The sequence below is a fragment of the Nuphar pumila genome, chromosome 17, assembly GCF_984573655.1.
Source record: "Nuphar pumila chromosome 17, dmNupPumi1.hap1.1, whole genome shotgun sequence".
NCBI classification, from domain to species: domain Eukaryota; kingdom Viridiplantae; phylum Streptophyta; class Magnoliopsida; order Nymphaeales; family Nymphaeaceae; genus Nuphar; species Nuphar pumila.
In genome coordinates, this window is record NC_143265.1 from 14,534,752 (window position 1) to 14,557,376 (window position 22,625).

Below are 22,625 nucleotides of genomic sequence, written 5' to 3' on the forward strand. Positions count from 1 at the left end.
AATTGGTTCAACTATCATTTTTTTTTCATGTTGGATGGGTTGTGGAATACTTTCACTTATATCCTCATCCTCATTCAATTCATCATCGCTAAAAAAATCTTCATTTCTAGATAATAATTCAAACAAAAAAGAGTAATCAACATTATCTTCATGAGTTTTGCGTTCTTTAAAACCACATTTGTTTTTTAAAAAGGTTATGTTTCTTGAAACATATAGTTTATCATTTTTAATATCATAACACCTAAATCCTTTTTGTGTTTCCAAATATCCCAAAAATGCACAAGGAATAGCTTTGAGAGATAGTTTATCCTTCTTGTCGGTGAGGACAAAACATTTACAACAAAAAATTCTTAGTCTATTGTAATCAGGTTCTTTTTTATACAAGGTTTCAAAAGGGGGTATTTGATTCAAATTTTTGGATTGAAGTCGATTTATGAGGTAAAGCAATGAAAGAGTTGCTTCGGCCCAAAATCTTTTTAGAATTTTTTGAGAAATGATTAAGGTCTTTGTAGTTTCTATTATGTCTATGTTTTCGTTCAGCTATTCCATTTTATTGAGGTGTTTTAGGTCAAGACCTTTGATGAACAATCTCATTATTTTCAATATAACTTTTGAAATCATTTGAAAGATAATCTCTCTCAAAATCGATTCTAAGGATTTATAATTTACTATTGAATTGATTTTGTATCATCATATGAAAAACCTTAAAGGTAGAAAAACCTCATGTTTATGTTTGAGGAAGTATATCCAATTGTATCTTGAGAAATCATCAACATAAATAACATAATACGAAAACCCTTCCTTAGATACTATGGGTGTTGCTCCCCATACGTCCGAATGCACAATTTTAAAAGGTTTAGTTGAAAACATAGTTCTTTGTTCAAAAGGTAAGCTTCTCATTTTACCAAGAATACAATCATTACAATTAAAGTTGTCTTTACATAAAGTTTTAGCAAAATATAAATAAGAAAGCTTGACAATATTTGGATGCCCAATGCATTTATGCCAAACATTTATATCTTTATGTTGGGCAATATTACAAAAAGAGTGTTTTGGAATTTGAAGAAATTCCATAAAGTGTAGATTTCCCCTCCTAGAGCCTTCCCCAATCAACTTCCCAGACCGGCGATCCTATATCCAACATTTATTTGATGAGAAATTGATATCACACCTATGATTCGATAGTTAAGAGATGAAAAACAAATTTAAATTTAGTTTTTGGATAAATCCAACTTTAGGAATAAAAAAAACTTGTCATTCAAAATCTCTAATTCATTGTATTTCAATAGAAGCCCCATTCGCGGTAGAGACAAAAGAAGGTGGCAATTTTTTTGAGTATTTAGAAAGTGCAAAGACATTTGGAGTCATATGAAAGGATGCGCCCGAGTATAAGAGCCAAAGAGTCTTACCGGGAGGAGAGAAGGTGGTCATGGCGGCTCCGAAAATGGATCCCTTGAGGAGAGGTTAAAGAGCTTCCATGATTTGATTTAGAGACAAAGTAGCATTATTGAAAGTTGATGATTATTCTTCCTTGGTTGGTTGGAAAGTTGTAGACATAGCCACCATCTTTTTTCATTTAGGACATATCGGTTTAATGTGTTTCGGTTCTTTGCAAAAGTGGCATATGATTTTGCTATAATCTCTTCTTCCATATTGCCTACCATTTTTTCTTCCTCCTTGATTTCTGTTGATGTGGGGGTTTATAAGCTTTGACATTATTCTCCGGTCTTGAAACGACATAAGCACGTTCATCCTTAGAAGAAAGGGCCAACACACTTAGATAAGTTTTATTCATCCCCAATCTAGTTTCTTCTCCACTTAGTTTGGTAAGCACATCTTCCAACGGAGGAGAAGAGAAAGAAGACAAGAGAGAGGATCTAGTTTGTTCGAACTCGAGTCTAAGCCCATTTAAAAAGTTGAAGAAATGATTATCTTCTAATTGTTTGGCCCTTAATTCAATTGCCTCTCTACTCCATTTAGGTTCTTGGAGTGCAAGTTCATCCCAAATAGTGGATAGCTCAGCAAAATATTCTCTAACGGATGTTTCCCCTTATTGAAGAGTTAATGCCTTCTTTTGGACATAATATTTATGGGACAACTCACTTGAAGTATACATTCTTTCAAGATACTCTCATACTTGAAAGGCTTTCTTGAACTTCAATATATTGGCATTTATTTTTGTTTTAACGGAAGAAAAAAAACCATGAGAGAATTTTGTAGTTTTTCATCTCTCATTCTTCATGTCTTTTGTTGTATTCTTCAAAGGCTTTTTCTCTTTCTTCACCATCAAGAACATTTATTTCAGCCTTCTCAATAATGGTGATCTTAGGTTCGGGTTTGGGAATGGTTCCTTTGACATATCTCCAAAGACCTTTTTCTTTAATGCGAGCCTTCATATTACCATCCCAAACGTGGTAGTTGAAGCCATTTAATTTAAAACCAAGTGAAAAATGAGACTCTTTTTCACCCATTAGAGAGAGAAGAATGAATAATTTATACGTACCACAAGACTTTTAAATCTTACTTGTCGTAAAAACCTTCTAAAATATTGAGGGAAGAGAAGTCTCCACTCCAATCACCAAGAAGCCAAAGGCACACTTTTTGAGGCACTTGCAAATACAAAGAATCACATGATCTTCAATCTTCATCTTCAACCTTGCTCTGATACCATGTGAAAATATCTCAAAAGAGATAATGTGCAAAATAAGTGCAACCTCCACAAAGGAAAATGTGCACAAAGGCACAAGAACACTTAGAACAAAATATACACAAGGTACAAATAGAGAATACAAATGCTAAAATATAAAGAATTTTATTGAACAATGAAGAATAATGCTCCAAGCATTGAATAACATTTAAGAGGGGGGTTCACCCCTATTTATTTATAAGAAGAGGAAGCCTTGGAGGGGCTCCCACTAGACGTTGGAGCCCCTCCAACGGTTAGAAATCTAACCATTGGAGGGGTCTAACGTCTAGTGTTGGACCCCTCCAAGGAGTTGGCTAAGTCAACAAAAAAGAAAAAGAAAAAGGAAAAAGAAAAAAGGAAAAAAGAAAAAGAAAAAGAAAAGTTACAAACATATTCACTAATGTGGATATGCGTAAAAAGGAGAAAAGACAGATATACCCCTGGGGTTACATGATGTGAAAATAATATATATATATATATATATATATATATATATATATATATATATATATATATATATATATATATATATATAACGATAAATACATATACATATATATATGTATCTTTCTTTATATATATAAATATATGTACACAACACACACACACACACATATATATATATATATATGACAAGGTTGCACCATTGTCCTATATGATGAAGATCAAGGTGAGAACGTCTAAAACAATCTCTTGCTGCAAGCGACCAAAATCAAGGTAAAAAAAAACTTCAAAATCAGCAAATAACATTAGAATATAAGATTATATTGGAAACATCATCACTCATCGCCTCTTCTATAGGCTCGTACACACGTTTACACACACAGATTTTCCCTGTTGTGAACCAAACTTTGTATTACGATCTTTTGACAGTAGCTAAACCAGCCCAAGCCGAGGAACTCTACTGTGATCTCCTTGTCTTTGGAAGAGGTATGTTGTGACCAAAATCGATCAATCTAGATGTTCTGTATTAAGAGAATAGTTTTGGTTCCTTCTGTTGCCAATTTAGCAGGGGATAAACTTAAACTCAGAACTTGAGGTTTTATGGGACATGGTAGTTTTAATGCCTTCAAATTCTGGACAGAGCAACGATGAGTATGATGACCTAAAACAAGTATCAGGATCGTTCTACCATCTAGGCCATTGCGCTCTAGAACCAGACCAAGAGGGGTAATTTGAATATTTGACCTGTTTATTCAGATATTGAGATCTTGGATATGTATTTCTTGACCTAACTTCCTTTTGGTGACTGGTGTTTTCTCCCTGTCAGTCTGATGATAGATTCCTCTTGAGTTCTAAAGATAACATTTTTCACTTTAGGTTTTTTATTAAGTTCTATCTAGCATAAACCAATTTTAACATTTTGGGTACATGGTACTTTAGAAATTAGAGAAAAAAAATAGTTTCATTTTTGTTCTACCGTTGTGACTGCTAATTTAAGAAGTCATGGATTTATATTCATTAAAAAATATTAATATTCTAACTAAAATCAAACACTCGTTACATGCCTAATGCTAATTAAAAAACATACAAAAAACCTTAAAACTCTAATTAAATATGTATGCTATTTAAATATAAACTAAACAAAAAAATAAAAAACCCTATCATACATTATGCTAGAAAAAGCAAATAAAACCCCTAAAATCAAAACATTTTATCAAATAAATCCTAAGAAAAAGAACACACAAAAAAACTTAAACCTTTAATTAAACATGTATGTCATTTGGAAAAGTCCAAATCAATACCTTAAAGCGATTTTCAACCACATCAATCCCTATGATGAAAAGAAAATAACGAGAACAAGAAAAACATAGAAAAAGATCTAAAGGATGTGTTTTTTTCATACTTTTCTAAAGAAATTTCTAAAGGATTTGGATTTATCATGATCTTAACAAGTTTAGATTTGATTGATGTCTCTAAGACATCACAAGCAACACCTTGAGTAATGCACTTCTCACACTAGCCTTCTGTGAATCAAAGAGTTAGCATAAGTTCACTTCAAAATGCAATTCACTCTTGAACTACGAGGCAAGATAAAGTTCACTTAAAAATGCAATTCACTCTTGAATTATGAGGCAAGTAAGAGGCTGAGAATGAATTCCACAGCTCCAACCAAAGCCATCTCAAACATGCGCATGTTTGGCACATGTATGTGTTCCAAACCACTTTCCATCATAATCCTTTGCATGGAACATCTATAAACAACCAACATGAATGCAACTCGATGCTCAGCTAACCACAATCATAAACATGGTGATTTTCTTTGCAAAGAAAATCTTGTGAGGTTTTAACAAATAAAAATTGGGGAAATTATATATAAACCAGTTAAAGAATCCACATTCCATACAAATGGAACAAAAAAGAACAAGATGCTCACCAACCTCAACATAAGATCCTCCAACCTAAAATGCACATCTTTCATCGGATTCCAATTAGACGAGTGAATCCACAAAAAATTCCAGCAAAAAATTCTGCATATAGGTTGTGATGACCTAACAAAATCCAAGAGATGAACCATGGTAAGATCACATCATGATTCTAAGGGATACAAAATGTAATCGATTAAGAGATACTGTGAATAGCTTTAACTCCGATTTGGGCTGGAGAATCGGGTTCTGTCGATGCTCAGTGGACCATCGACATTTCCCAACATGTAGTTGGCACCAAACCCGAAAAAATGAGTGGCGACAATGATAAGGTCTAGCGAATGGGGTGGTAGGGTTCCGATAATGATGGTAGCGTCTGGCGAGACGGTGGTAGGGTATGGTGGCTGCAGCCAAAGGGAGAGAGAGAGAAAGAGAGAAATATAAAAAGGGTCGGTTGGGAATCACTCTATAACGGCGACATAATTGTCACCGTTATAAAGTAAAAACCTATAATGGTGACAGTCAGATCTCACCATTATTTATCTATAACAGTGAGATCTTCTGGCCATTAAATATAGTCGTTAAAGTGTTTTAACGACAATATTTAACGGGCAGAGAATTGCGCTGTTATAGAATAAAACTCTATAACTGCGAGAGTCAGATCTCGCCATTATTGATATATAATAAAGTGTTTTAAGAGCAATATCTAACAGCTAGAAAATCTTGTTGTAATGGCAGAACCGTCCTTACGGTGCCTAGGCTGTCGCCTAGTCTAGCCAACCCCAGCAGGTCTGACTCTGTTAGAGATAGTTGGACTCAGTTAGGTGGGTGGACTCTTGCTAGGCCAGGTTCTCTCCTAGTTGAACTAACTAGGCTCGCTAGGTTGGAACATAGTTAGGTCAACTAGGGAGCTAACTAGGCTCACGCTGGGTCAACTCAGGATCAGACAACTATGACCCTCATAACCAAAATACCCCCAAATACTTTCAAAATTCTTACAATGCCCCTAAAACTTGCCGGGCTCACTCCGAACTCATCTTAACTCCGTTTTCGATGAAATAAAAACCGTTCTTCTCAAAACATATGTAAGAATGCAACCATAGACATAAAATCCATGAAAAATGCCTCAAAAAATTTATTATCTAGGTATTACAAAAATAGAGAAAATGTTGAATTTTACACTGCCCATTGGCTGCCCTCCTATTGGTAAAACCCTTGAGGTCCTCCCTGCCCACTGGGGAGTACACAAGGGATGCCACCCGTGGGTTTCGGACTTGTGACATCCCGTCTACCTGGTCGAACTTGTGACATCCCATCTACTTGGTGACATTCACAGTCACCTATATCAGATGACCGGAGCCCTTATAGGCTACTTTGTATCTTTTATCCCATCAATGTAAGAGCACAATATGAAGACGAATGATCTGAATACAAATCAAAAAATGCGATGACTTATTTCATAAATTTAAAAAAAAAAAAAATCTGGGAGATGACTATTGACTGGCAGTGATGCCATGTACGTAATGTCTAGCATGCCTGCCTACCTACCTACCATCTATCTTTTAAAGTTACCCCAAGAAAACTGCGAGATGACTACAGAGGATGATAAGAACTTTCCTTTGGGAGAGTCAATCAGCAAAGAAAAGGCTTGGTGAGTCGGGATACAATTACTACTCCCAGTGACTTGGGATGCTCTGGGCATTTGAGAGTTTGCAATACCTACAAGAGGGCTTTCATAAGAGGGCTTTCATTGCTAAATGGTTTTGGTCTATCTGCATCGAGGACAAGCTTTGGATTCAGCTTCTTAAAAGCAAATACAAGGTCAATAAGTGGCCTTGGCAGCGAGAATAACAACTATGTACAAAAACCAATGGGGGGCTCAGCTTGTCTGGTAGGAGCAGTTAATGCACGTCACCTTGTGTTGGTATGTTGTAAGTTCAAATCCCAAGCATATGGTCGTATAATTGGTGGAGGTCTGTAACCAGAGGCAGAGTCAGAAATCCAAATTAGGGTGGGCACAAATTTGTGTATATGTAAGCATGCGTTCATGTGTGTCTATATATATATATATAAACCCTTGTGCATCAACAGGACTTGTCTGATCTTCAGATCAGATGGCTTCTGTGCACCAACAAGGTTACCCTTTTCTTTCTTTCCTCTTTACCCTTTCCCCTCCCATCACCTTCACAAATGTGTGGAAGAAAATTCGCATATTTGAGACGGAAGTTTGCATATCTGAAGCAAATTCGCATGTTGCAAAGGGTGAAAAGGTTCTTTTACAGCCAAAAAAGTTGTGGTTTTGGACATCCAGCAGATTTTTTGAAATTGTACGGTTTTCTTTTTGACACACATCATTTTTGTCGTATGGTCCATCCAATCATTTTCCATTTTAGAAACTCATATCATTGTTAAGAAAACTGTGTATCAAAACCTCATATAAACACGTAATAGAAACTCGTATCAAAATTTTTAGCCATGTAAAATGTACCTGAAACTTTTTAGGACCCATACCCGTATCTTGCACCCGTACCGGTACCCATCTCTGGCAACTATGATCTAAGCTTTATAATCCAAAAGGTTCATAATAATGACGCTGGTCACCTTGCTCTCCTTGAACCAAAGTTCTCATTTGATTAATGGCATAAAGTCAGGCAACCTACCAGCTTTGTGGTGTGATAACATGGGTGCCGCAGCTTACTGCTAACCCCTTCCAATCACACAGCAGACATGTAGAGATCAATTTCACTTTGTACAATTCAAGTAGCCAAAGAGGATCTTAGTGTTCAATTCATCCCTTCTAAATATTAACTTCTAGAGCTTCTCACCAAATCTTTATCACTGCTTGTTTTCAACGGCTGGGGTCCAAGATCAATGTCTATCACAGAGAGTCTCTTTAGGGGCACATGATAAGTATAAGAGTTGGCCAATCAGATCCTGTGACGAGTAACCATAATATTTTAGCATGAAGGCATAATTCTCTTGATTCTCTCATGTTTCTGTTTCTTGGAATCATTTGTAAAATTTTGAACATTTAAACAGTAAACAAAGATAATGCAAATGTATACCTTCCCTCTATCAAGATTATGAGGTGAATCTTATTCAAACACATTTCTTTCTTGTTTACATTTAGCTTAAATTAATCATCAAACAGCACATAATTACAAGAATCATATTTGTCACTTACTCATTTATAACCCTTTTGGGAACTAGTCTGAATCCATAGGTTATACCCAATTGTTCAACAAGATGAGTTGGCACGCAATAACCTATACAAAACTACTATTCGTTTAGCTTACATATTGTTTTTCTACAAGATTTGCACAGAAGGTAAGGTCAAAACGTTCCTCAGGAGGATCACCTATGCAGTCAAAGACTGCATCTGCATTAAGGAAATCTTCTTCGGCTGTGTAACTGCAATAACCCATAAAAATGAAACATGAAACTTGATATGATTGAATGAAACGATCTATGATCTATCAGTAAGGAAAAAGTGTACCACTAGCAAAGCAAAAGATTAGCAACGATAGATCCATGTGGTTTACAACAAGCTGTCCACCTCCTAATTGATGGGCAGGCCCTGGTGGAGGCATAGTTTTGTTGGTGATGCTTAGTTATCATTCAAGAGAAAATGGTTTCCAACCATCAAGCAGTTGATAACTATCAGGAGAAATTGGAATTACACGAGTAAAGAAAATTCAATCTTATAATATAAGCATATTTATCTTAAATCTTAACTCCTATTGATCTTTTATCAGAGCATGGTTACCTCCCATAAATTCAAAAAAAGTGTTACTGCAAGGAACATGCACACATTATGAACTGAGATATGGTTTGCATTCCCGGAAGTGAGAATAGACAGACTATTAGGTGTCTTGGATATACTAGAATTACATTTTTGTCAATAATAAGTGGGACACACCTTTGGTGAAAGGTGTCAGATCTATGTGTAATTGAACATATTGATGGCATTTTTAGCAGCATAATCCAGAGCTTTATGAGACAGTTCAGTCCCCTACATATTTGCTTAAACTACCTAAAGTTGCAGGTCATGTTGCAGTGGATGCCCCTGCCAAGAATAATCTTGGATACCACAGGCCGATTTAGAAATCTTCCCCCATAATGCCCATGGGCAGGTTCATCTTAGCCAAAAGAGAAAACCACTTTTTTTCCACTGTTTGATACTGGATGTGTTAGTAAAATCTTGGGAAACAAGAAAGCCCTTAAATCTCTTCTAATTGATCCTGCAGGACTAAGCATCAGTCCGTACAGGTGCATCTGACCATCATTTTTCCTACGCACAAGTGAATTAAGTACCTAAATATGGGTTGGTGTGGACTTTCTCTGAATCAAAGCATATAAAATCATTACCAAAGATTTTGAGCTTGGAACATAAATTGCACATTAGAAGGAAACTTTGGAAAGTCATTTCATTGGACAAGCAAGAGAAAAAATGTGCACCATAAGATTAAACAAATGGGACTTTCTAATGAGAATAGGAAATTCTGCCTTTGTGGTAATCTACCTGAACTCAGTGTTGCACTTCTCTATCCCCTGTGGGGCATTTTACTAAGAACCAAATAGCACCAAAGCAACTTGCAAGGTCATCCAATTGGGAACATATTTGGAATGATATAATTAACTACTTTTTCGAGTTGAATATGAGAATTGAGAAAAGTAACAAGGACATGAAAATGATATGGGCTATCATGAATACAGTATTTCAAGAAATAAAACATTTCCTCCAACAGGATACTGGTGCTCAAATCACTTCTGGTGTGACAACCAAGAGAGATGCAATTTTCTGCCCGTGTCCAACTCGTCCATGTGATTGTGGAGATAAATCATGTTGTGAACAAAAGGAAATGACTGGGCAATCATGAATACAGTATTTCAAGAAATAAAACACTTCCTCCAACAGGATACTGGTGCTCAAATCACTTCTGGTGTGACAACCAAGAGAGATGCAATTTTCTGCCCGTGTCCAACTCGTCCATGTGATTGTGGAGATAAATCATGTTGTGAACAAAAGGAAATGACTTTATATGTTTTTATAAGGAGATTGAGTTAAGCAATGCATCAGAAAAAGAAAAAGGATGAACCTTTGTTTCAAGGGAAAACAATATGTGACCTTTAAATGTTGATTTCTTCCAGATAGTGATGCCATCATGAACAAATAATTACCATTTCGTCAAGCAATGAGTTGAGTTCATGATGCTGATCATAGGTTCAGATCCAGGAATTAGGAGCACAAATGCAATAATAATTTGTAAGATCAGACTGGCATCACAGACAGAACAAGCAGATACTGGTAAAGGATAAATCCAATAGACAAGAATACCATCCCTAAACATTTAGGGCACCTTTGTGTAATGTGGAAGGAGGCTCCACGCTGCAATCCGTGTGGACCCTCCTTCCACAGTAACAAAGTCTAACCCCACCCACCCAAAAGGGAAAGCTTCAAGAGGAGGGGAGTCCTGTTGAATTTGCACTGCTTTCCACGAGAAAAGCAAGTGCCTGGTTTGTGTTGCCAGTGTGGGCACCATGAATTGTTCAGTTTTTTGTGTATTTCTGCAGAAATACCACATCTTCTGCGGCAGCAAACATGCCCTTAAGATGCAACAAGCAGACAGCAATTGAAAAAGAGAATAAATGTACTATCATTCTGACTAATTATCACAGAGAATCTGAAGCTTAATATGAAAATAAGTTCGTAGACAAGAAATTGTTTAACTGGCTCAGTAATATTAACTTGAATTTTTTGACACACTGTGAACATAATGAAAAGGTTTATTCTTTTATAAGACATTTTACTCACCCGCTTTTTGTTACTATGCACTTCATTCCAGCAGCCTTGGCTGCTGCAAGACCAATTGCACTATCCTCTATCACAACACAACTGCATTAAGTTGAAAAGCAATAATTAATAAAAATGAAATTGAAGACAGTTGGATGCCCAAGAAAAGCAGGTCAATGAGAATAGAATTTGAACACCACTGCTATGATCTACTGAATGAAAGGGAACATTTTGGCAGGTTACGAAGTAACATATGCCAGACATCTGTCCCATCTTTAAGCACAAAGGAAATCAAAGGAAAGTTATGCAAAGCAATTGGAATATTAGATTCTAGAGATCAAGGGCACTCAATTTTATTGACAAAACCATGTGGTGCATTTCCATTTTCTATGGTGTAAAATGTAAAAAATGACCACAATAAGCTATGATTACACTCGAAGCATTAAGGGGCCTTTGGATGACAAGAAAAGGCACAGTTTGAACCAGAGTTACCGGAAGCTTCTTAGATAGGTGGGAAGCCCGCTTTCCGGAAACTCGCTTCGGAAGCGCGATACTCCTCGCTTTCGAAACTTGTTGAGAATCTTGATTCTCCCATGCTTCTCTTATGCTTTCCACATGCTTCATTTATTCCTTTTATATGTTTTCTCACTCTACTTTTCATGTGTTTTCTCTCACACTTCACACTCACTTCCATGTGCTTTCTCTAAATTGGCAGTCATTTTATTTAGATTTTGTTAAAAATTTAATTCTTACATTAAAAAATCATGAAATTTAAGAATAGTCACTTTTATTTGCATTCTATTTTGATTCTCATTCAATTCTTATATATATATTTTTTAATTTTTCGCTTTAAGCTTCCTACACATTTTAAAATGCATCGCTTCTCGCTTTCGCTTCCCATATCGTTTCTCGCTTCCGCTTCCTAGTCTGGCAACCTTGGTTTGAACCCATGTTTTTTTGTGTAAACCCCATTTAAAAACCAAATCTTGGCTGGAACATCATTTGGATGATGCGTCAGACGAAAACAGAAAACGCTGTTTAATGGGGTTGACCCCACACCTTCAGCCCATTGTCTACCCACCTCCCCTCCTCTTCCCAACCTAAGCACCATCCAGCCACTAAAATGACTGGATGTCCAATGTATGGTTCCATCAAAATATGATGGCACCATCCTGATATTTTCAGGCAAAGGCAGCCAGAAAATGGCCAGGCTTGACTTGTGTGAGCTTGTGCAGATGTAATATGTTGGACATAACTGCACCATGTGTCACAAAAAGCAGCTTTCGATAGTTGGTTAGACTATATGACTTGAGAGAAAAGGCTTAGTGTTCTAATCCCACCATTTTTCACCCTCTGAATATATCTAACTTTTTACACAAGCCAGGTCAGGCTTCTCATGAGCTCGAGCTCGGCTCAGCTCAGTTTGACGCGAGCCCTAGCCCGACCTCTATCTGGGTCCAGTGGTAAATGAACTGAGCCAGAATAGGCCGTGTTTGGCTCATTCAGCTTGTTTACCAACCCTAGTGACTGCTCTCTCTCTCTCTCTTCAGCTTGTTTACCAACCCTAGTGACTGCTCTCTCTCTCTCTCTCAGTGATCAGCAATGGGGTTCTTCTAATGGTGACCCTAATTTCCATTTGGGGTTGGATTTATTAATAGCATGGTGTTTTTAGTGTTAGCTTAGAAGCACTTGACATATTTTCTGAAAGCTTCATGAAAATATCCATCATGTGATGATGAAATTTTGTGACATAACCTAATGTATATACATCCCTAAGAATAGAATCTGGCAGAGTAATTATGTTTATACTCCATGCTCCACCTAAGAAATGAAAAAAGAAAATAGAAAAGTTGCATTACATTATGCTTGCCTGCATATCATTGATCATATGATATTACCACAGGAAAGAGCAGTTATATGATATTAGAAATCCACTGGATAATTTATGCAACCTCCAGATGGTCATCCTTCATGGTACAAATCTTTTATGTATAATGCCCAAACTTTTACTGCAATGCAGCAATTATTTTTTTGAATGTTTTTCACTGTATTGCTTTGTAAAACTTCTGTGCTTTACTGATTATATTTGTTGCAGTTCATTCTTGTTGATTGCTATTAAAATTGTCAGGTGTTTGGTTATACTTTAAATTCATTTCTTATGCAAATATTCTTCAGGTAGCTGTAATTGTTAGCTTTCAACTTTGTGACTTATTTATAAAATTCCTTTCCTTTCTCTTTTTCTTCCCATTTATATGAAGTTTATATCAGTTTTCTCTTCACACATTCTGCCTTGAGTTTTTCATTCATCATAATCATTTTATAACTTAGATCATATGGTTCTAAAGAAATGTCTGCAAGTGTCTTTGCTTCAAATTTGTTACAAGATTCTATTCCTAATCAAGTACTTACTTTATAGAGAGATGAAATATTTTGAGAAACAAGAAAATATATGTTTTAGCTGGATTTTTTAACTTGAGAGAGATAAAATATTATATTATGTTAAAAATTGATTTTGCTAACCTGAAAAATGTTATGTTGGTAAAAAAAACTCTCAAACTCAGGTTAATTGTCATTCAAACATCAGTTATTGAAAAACTAAGTTAACTACTTGTTAACCACTTGTCATCCAAACAGTAAAACCAAGTTTTTCAGGGTTCTCAAGAACCAGGTGTTGCTCCAGGTTTTTTCAAAGCCAAGAGTTACAGAAAGCAGTTTGTTTTATTCTTTTTTTTTAAACATGCCATCAAAACAGGCACTTAGTAAGTTATCATGTGGTACCTTGATGGTTTGAGACCAAGAGTAGTTGCTGCCAAAAGGTAAATGGCCTGCACAGAAGCAAAAGTAAACATTACTGAGCTTTCATGGATTTTCAGTGAAAGCTGAAAAAATAAAATTGGAAAAACAACTAACCAGCAAATAACTGAAGATTTCCAATATAATAAAATGATGCATGACCAAAAGGTGTCTAAACAGTATGAAATACCAGTCCAAATGGCTAGAAGGCATAGTAGACTAGCATTGAGTGAACCAAACTATGTCACATAAGTACAGGTATGGGTGAAGGTGTGGGATACGACAAGTCAGTCTCTAAAAGTGTGGGTATGGAGGTACAACAATATATATATATATATATATATATATATATATATATATATATATATATATATATATATATATATGTGTGTGTGTGTGTGTGTGTGTGTGTGTGTGTGTGTTGTAAAAATTGTATCGGAACCTGTATTACAACAGTCAAAGATACAGGTGTATCATACTGTAAAAAAAACACTTAAAATTTTGTAATAAATTAAAAAAACACAAAAAATCTAAAAAAATAAAAGGATTAAAAAATAATAAAATATAAGAAAAATATATATTTCAACATTAAGATCAACTAACATAGATATGCCATTACAATTAAATGAAGTTCACTATATAAAGTCAACATAGATACCACGAAATTTATTACACAAAGTTTTAAGATAAAACTCAAAACAACAAAACTCATCATTTGTCTTTGTCATCAAATATTCCACGTTCTTTCTCAGAGATAACATTTTGTTATGGCTCCTGTTGCTCATCATCTTCATCATTTGGCAATGCATGGAGGCCTTGGACACGTGTCAATGCTTGTAATGCTTGTTTTCTTTCTCTGTTTATTTCATTCAGATCTAGTTGCATCTCATCCCATGCTTCATCTAGAGCCCAGTGATATTGTTGTATTGGCGGATCAAGTATCTGTGCAATATGCTGCTTTATGCAATGCAAATCCCCATGAATCAATAAACCAGAGAACCTACATCTCAGAGACACATACGTCTTTTGGGCTTCAAAAGCTTCATAGTATTGTCTAGCCAGATCATCAACAAGTAGGGGACATCGGACCATTAGAAAATCGAATTACCACAAATACAATTAGTTAAAAAAATATATCACTAAATACACAACCCAAAAGGTTTTTATAATTTATTAAAAAGTTATAATTATAATTTTACAGAATACAATGCTAGGAACAAAGACCAGACAAGCTAGAACTTAACATATATATATATATATATATATATATATATATATATATATATATATATATATATATATATATAATATAATGTAATATAAAAGTCACCTCAGTAATAGACTTCAGCTCAATGATTTTCTCCATTTACTGAAACATCCAATAGCCTCAGGTGACAGACCATCTTCATCTTATGAATCATGAAGGACCTCTAGCACTTTCTCCGACAAACGTTGTAAGTGCTTGTGCCTTTCTTTTAAGGCTTACAAAAAACTCAACATGAATATCAGATGAAATAACATAAGTACATAATTGTATGATGGAGTTCTAAGTCACAAAGACATGGGAAGATACGGATACGGGATTCAAAATACGACATAAATTAAAAAAAAAATCAAAAAAAGGACACGAGGATGTGTGTGTGTATATATATATATATATATATATATATCGTGTGTAACGAAATGGCACGAAACTTGAGACACAAGAATCTAAAAATAACAACATAGAAGAAATCCAAATGCATTACAAAAATGCATTTGGCGAGATACAATAAGTTGTGCAAATACAAGAGAAGAAACAAAATATAAAAAAATAAATATTTTATTGATGTGAAATAAACACAAAAAAATATACAAGAAAAACCTCACTACAACACTCATCCACACACACAATATACATCCATCCTCTCTTACATTTACTTACACACCCACACACTTATATATGCAAGAGGGAGAAGGACTAGCCTAACAGCTAGTTGGATGGAGGTCCAACGGCTAGTTGGACCTCCTCCAACTAGCCATTAGACACAGTCCTAATGGCTACTTTTGGTCAACCTAATTTGATTAAATAAAAATAAAAATACAAAAAATTAGTTATTTAAATAATGACTGAAAAATACATGCAACAAATGAGAAATACCTATTCTACCCCTATTAAGTCTACTTACACTACTAAGGACAAAAACCAAAAGTATACCTTAAGTATAAAAGAAAGAATACAAAAGAATAAGAATACAAAAAGAAATATCAATAAGTATACCTAAGTATAATTAGGTACATACAACAAATACAATATGATATTATATATCTTAACACCCCCCCACCCCTCAAACTTATGGTGGATTACTGAAATTTTGCAAAAAAAATAAAAAAATAAAAAGATAGGTCTTCAAATGCCTCCATAAACAATCTGCAAGTTTCAAGGCTTGATGACTGAAAGTTTGCCAAGAAGAAAATTGAATCTAGGAGAACAAAGTGCCTTAGTAAAGAAGTTAGCTAGTTGATATTCTGATGTTACATAAGGGAGATCAATGACTTTCTTCAGGTATTCTTCTCTAACATAGTGACAGTCCATCTCAATATGCTTCGTGCGCTCATAAAATGTGTGATTCTTGCCAATATATATTGCACTTTTGTTATCACAACACAACTTTGTAGGCCATTGAATACGAACCCTCATATCTTTCAGCAACCGTCGAATCCAAACAATTTCCATGGTTGTAGTTGTCATGGCTCGGTACTCAGTCTCAGTAGAAGACAGAGACACCTTCTATTATTTCTTGCATCTCCAAGAAACCAATGATTCACCTAAAAAGACACAAAAACCAGTGGTGGAGTGACGGTTATTTGGGTCATCTCCCCAATCAGAGTCAGTATAAGCAATTAAATTTAATTCAGAAGATGAAGATATAAATACTTCCTTATTTATGGACCCCTTACATATCTGATAATTCGAATAATGACACTCATATGAACTAATGTAGGGGCATACTGAAATTGACTTGCAACATGTATTGCATGAGAGATATCCGACCTGGTAATACTAAGATACATCAATGACCCGATGAGTTGCCTGTAAAGAGTAGGATCTTCTAGAGGAATCCCATCATCAATCTTCATTCTTGTTCCTACTACTTCAGGAGTTTCACAGATTTTATCATCTGTAATGCCTGACCTGTCAATGACCTCACAAACAAGTTTAGTTTGAGACAAAAAATAACCCTTATGAGAATAGGCAACTTCAATGCCTAAAAAATATGTCAGAAAACCTAAGTCCGACATTTTAAATTTTTTTGTTAATATAGACTTGATACTCTTAATTCCTTTGGCATCATCACATGTGATCAACATATCGTCAACATATAATAACAAAATCACAATTCCTGCATCAGATTTCTTGACAAACAGAACAATGTCAGTATAACATGAAATAAAACCATTTTCTACCATTACATTGTTAAATCGATCATACCAAACCTTGGGAGCTTGTTTTAAACCATAGAGAGCTTTTCGCAGGCAAAAAACTTTATCCTTAGGCACATCCATACCCGGAGGAACATCCATATAAGTTTCTTCATTTAAATCTCCATTTAAGAATGCATTTTTAACATCCATTTGATATATGTTTCATTTTTTAATAGATGCAATTATAATTAGGCACATAACAATAACCATTCACGCAACGAGGGCAAATGTTTCATCGTAATCTATATCATATTCTTCACTATATCCCTTGATGACTAGATGGGCTTTATACCTTTCAGGAGACCCATCACTCTTAGTTTTGACTTTGAATGGCTACATCCTATTGTTTTCTTTCCTTTAGGCAAATTTTGGAATTCTCAAGTTTTGGCTTTCTTAAGAGCTCTAAGTTCATTATCCATTGCATCCTTCTATTCTATCATTTTCTTGGCTTCTTCAAAATTCTTAGGTTTCACATACGAATGAATGACACTAAGACATGCTCTATGTTTAGGTGAGAAGGATTCATAGGATATAAATCTAGAAGGGTTTCTTCTAGTTCTTTCGGTTCTACGAAGATTGTTTATTGAGGAAGGTTCATTAGATTCATTATATTTTTTAATTGCACTTCTAAAAGTGTTTCTATCTCTATGTGTATATGTAATTGGTTCACTAGATATTCCTTCTTCGATAGTTTGCTCAAGAAGTGGAGAATGCTCACTCTCTTGTGTATCATTACAAGAAGCATCAAATATCATTTCATCATCACTAGAAATATCCTCATTTCTAGATAATAATTCAAACAAGCAGGAATAATCGGCATTATCCTCATGAGGTTTATATTCTTCAAAACCACTTAAATTTTCTAAAAAGGTTACATTTCTATAAACATATAGTTTATCATTTTTGACATCATAACACCTAAATCCCTTTTGTGCTTTTGAATATCCAAGAAATGTCCAAAGAATGGCGTTGGGTGAAAGTTTATCATTTTTGTCGGTAAAAACAAAACATTTGCATCAAAAAATTCTTAGTCTATTGTAATCGAGTTCCTTTTGATACATAATTTCAAAATGTGATATTTTATTCAAGTTCTTTGAAGGAAGGCGATTTATAAGATAGACGGATGCAAGAGCTGCCTCGGCCCAAAATCTTTTAGGGATTTTTTGAGAAATAAGTAAAGTCCTAGTGGTTTCAACTATATGTCTATGTTTTCTTTTGACTAAGCCATTTTTTTTTGGTGTTTTGGGACATAATTTTTTATGAATAATTCCATTAGTTTCAAGATAATTTTTAAAATCATTTGAGAGATATTCTCCTTCGGAATCGGTCCTAAGAATTTTTAATTTACCATTAAATTGATTTTTTATCATCATGTGATATGTCTTAAAAGTAAAAAAAACTCATGTTTATGCTTGAGAAAGTATATCCAACAAAATCTAAAATAATCATAAAAAAATGTCATAATAAGAAAATCCTCCTTTAGATACAACGGGTGTCGGTCCCCATTCATCCGAATGCACAATTTCAAAAGGTTTGGTTGTAAACATAGTTCTTTGTCCAAAAGGTAAGCTTCTCATTTTTTCAAGAATGCAATCATTACAAATGAAGTCATTTTTACATAGATCTTTAACAAAATGCAAATAAGAAAGTTTGACAATATTGGGATGCCCAAGACGCTTATGCCAAACATTTATATCTTTATGTTGGGCAATGTTACAAAAAGAGTGTTTTGAAATTTGAAGAAATTCCATGTAATATAGATCTCCTTTCCTAGAACCTTCCCTAATCAACTTCCCGGACCAGCAATCCTGTATTCAACATTTATTTAATGAGAATTTGATATCACACCCATGGTCCGATAGTTGAGAGACCGAAAGCAAATTTAAATTTAACTTAGGTATAAATCTAATTTTAAGAATAAAAAATCTTTGATTGTCAAAATTTTCAATTCCTTTAATTTCAAGAGAAACACCATCCGCGGTTGAGACAAAAGAAGAAGATATATTTTTGGTGTATTCGGAAAGAGCAAAAAAATTTAGAGTCATATGAAAAGAGGCACCCGAATCTAAAAACCAAGAAGTTTTACCGAGAGGAGAGAAGGTTGACATAGCGGCCCCGGAAATGGATCCCTTGAGAAAAGGTTGGAGAGCTTCTATGATTTGACTTATTGATAATGCTTCATTGTTGAAAGTGGATGGACCCTCCTCTTTATGTGGTTGAAATGTTGTGGACATGACCACCTTTTTCTTCCATTTTGGACAAACCGGTTTAATGTGACCCGGTTCTTTGCAAAAATGGCAAATAATTTTACCATAATCTCTTTTTTGGTACCTTCCATTTTGACCACCTTGTTCTCTTGCTCCTTGATTTTGAAACTTATTAAAATGCGGGGGTTTATATGATTTCAAGTTATTCCTCGGTCTAGAGACGACATAGGCTCCTTCATTTTCATCTTTTGTTGAAGGAACGACCAACACACTTTGATTGGTTTTATTCGTTCTCAATCAAGTTTCTTCTCCACTTAATTTAGTAAGAACGTCTTCTAAAGGTAGAAAGGTAAAGGAAGATAAAAGAGAAGATCTAGCTTGCTCGAATTTGGGTCTAAGCTCATTCAAAAAGTTAAAGAAGTGATCTTCTTCCAATTGCTTGTGTCGTAGTTCAATAGCTTCTCCACTCCATTTTGGTTCAAGGAATGCAAGCTCATCCCAAATGGATGAAAGCTCGGCAAAATATTCTCTAATGGTCATTTTCCCTTGTTGAAGAGTCAATGTCTTTTTTTTAAGGTAATATTTATGAGATAGTTCTCTTGAGGTATATATCTTCTCAAGATAATCTCATACTTGAAATGTCTTTTTGAATTTCAAAATATTGGCGTTTATTCTTGTTTCTACAGTAGAAAAAATCCATGAAAGGATTTTATAATTCTTCATCTCCCATTCCTCATATTTTTTGTTATACTCTTCAAAGGCTTTCTCTCTTTTTTCTCCATCAAGAACCTTAATTTCACCTTTTTCTATCATAGAAATTTTTTGTTCGGGTTCGAGAATCGTACCTTTGACATAGCCCCAAAGGCCTTTTCCCTTAATATGAGCCTCCATATTGCCGGCCCAAACGTGATAATTAGACCCATTGTGTAACGCCCCAAAATTTCGACTTGTGATTTCGAAAACCTTATCGAAAAACCTTTCAAAGATTTAAAGTTTAATATTTAAAAACAACAGCGGAAGACATTTAGAAAGGGACACAAGTCAACAATCCTGGGTACGTTAGCTGAAAAACCATCATTCACATGTACAACATCTTAAAGGAATTTAAGAAATAAGGCAATCGATTAAAATCTGCAGTTTATTACAAAATGGGTCTTTTATTCCAAAGTTCAATAAATCTAAGAAAAACTCCAAAAAGTCCCAGAGCCAAGCCGCCAGCAGAAAGAAGATGAATCTTGATCCATGTTGCACCACGCCATCGGCTGCCCGTAAGGTCCTACTCCTCACCTGCCCATGAAGTGGGTCAGTTTTACAACAAACCAGTAGGTGCACAAACAGATAAGTAGAATGAAAATAAAACAAGATATTCATGAGATAAGCAGTTATGATATTTAAGCAATTAAAACAATTGTAGTCTATTCTAACAAATGTAATAAGTGCAAAGAGAAGCAGTGTGAGTCTCAGTCATCTATATCTATTCATGAATATATTATTTAAGTTCTGATATTAACTGGCCTGTGGGTACGCACAGACGCGAAACGTAGAAACAGCCGAGACCGATCCGGGGGTTTATTATGTCAGGTGTTTTCATTAACCCGAATGGCTGACTGAGTCCGCTCCTAAGGGGACGGTCAGTGACCAAGAGAGTAAATCCCCAAAGGCATTCGTGGCCCATGGATGCATCCAACTTCTGCAGAAGTGCCTGGGAATTTCCACCTAGGATAATTTATGGTAATCCCAATTCCCCTAACTCCGATGACTGGGGAAAACCGAGTCTTTTGCTCGTGGAGTGGTTGTTAACAACCTGTCCATCGGAGTCTTTGTACCATCCATCCTCTCCCTTGATGAACCGTGAAGATCGGATGGGTACGACGGGGGTTTCTTAACCGCCGCCCCATCCTACATGCTCTGGTCCCTTAGACCCACTCGAGCATCTTGCCTGTGAAGGCGAAAATGGTCATCATTTATGTGATCTCAGCAATGTGCTAATTGCACTCATCGAGGTTGCTACAACCTCCTTAACCTACCATCGTAACTCACATGGGACGTACTTGTCCAAAAGTACGATCATACCTTCCTAGAGGTACAACTACGATAAGGTTTTATGATTTCTTTGGTTCCTACATGACATGTTTTGCTTTTCTGAGCAATTGGCCCGTGGAGGCCGATATTATTACATCCAAAACAATAAAGTGTAAATTTCACACTTCAATACACTCCATGATCTTACATAAAATTCATACCGTACTTGCCTTAAGGTTCGATTACAATAGCAATTGCAGTGCATTCGGAATCTATTCACAAAGTCTACCTTAAGTATGCAGTTCCAGAGGAGTAATCATGCAAGATAGACAATCATCAGTTAAGTAATCTTGCACATAAACAGGCATGCCAATTAAACTACTTGATGAGTCTACTAAAAGAATTTACATTATGCAATTTCAAATGAATCACAAAGAGTAAACTTTGACCAGTCAATATTTCTTCAGATACACAAGTATGCAAATTAACTATTCTACCTCAGAAGTCTTATTTTATTTTGTTCATACATACTATTCGTGCGACTTTCCCCTACCTCGGGATGTCTTGCAGCTGCGTGCGTCTACGCGTGTAGATGATACGAGGCTCGGGCCGCGGAGCCAGAGCGAGGGTCCGATGCGAGGTCTGCAACAGTGCTATGTTAATAATAATGCGGAGCAAAAGAAAGACAAACCTGCCTATAGGAAAAAGAGAGGCAGCCGGGGTGTGCCCCTACTGGCCGAAAACCGAAAAACGACAAGGGGCGGGCCCTTGCCTGCAGACAGCAACGGGGCGACAGGGAATGAGCCCCTGTCGACAACTACAGAGGCGGCAGGGGGGTCAGCCCCTGCCAATCGCAAAGAAGCGGCAGGAGCTGAGCCCCTGCCGGCAAAATAAATGTGGCAGGGGCTGAGCCCCTGCCAGAAACAAACAAGTGACAGGGGCTGAGCCCCTGCCAGCAACAGCTAAGTGGCAGGGGCTGAGCCCCTGCCTGAAATAATGAAAGTGGCAGGGGATGAGCCCCTGCCTGCGAAAATGAAAGTGGCAGGGGCTCAGCCCCTGCCAGCAACAATGAAAGTGGCAGGGGCTCAGCCCCTGCCATCAACAATGAAAGTGGCAGGGGCTGAGCCCCTGCCAGAATCGATTAGGTGGCAGGGGCTGAGCCCCTGCCTGCGCAAATGAAAGTGGCAGGGGCTCAGCCCCTGCCAGAACCGATTAGGTGGCAGGGGCTCAGCCCCAGCCAGCAACAATGAAAGTGGCAGGGGCTGAGCCCCTGCCAGAACCGATTAGGTGGC

General features: G+C 36.1%; 1 protein-coding gene across 1 annotated transcript in view; it reads right to left on the reverse strand.

Moving 5' to 3' along the window:
* Positions 1 to 8,210: 8,210 nt before the first annotated feature.
* Positions 8,211 to 22,625, reverse strand: part of LOC149811692 (Haloacid dehalogenase-like hydrolase (HAD) superfamily protein) — a 50,097-nt gene continuing 35,682 nt past the window's right edge. Inside the window, exons 6-8 of the mRNA XM_089993259.1 lie at positions 13,625 to 13,671; positions 10,868 to 10,948; positions 8,211 to 8,463 (exon numbers count right to left, since the gene is read on the reverse strand). Of these exons, the coding sequence (XP_089849385.1) occupies positions 8,340 to 8,463; positions 10,868 to 10,948; positions 13,625 to 13,671 (252 nt within the window). The 3' untranslated portion in view covers positions 8,211 to 8,339. The remainder of the gene's footprint in view (positions 8,464 to 10,867; positions 10,949 to 13,624; positions 13,672 to 22,625) is intronic.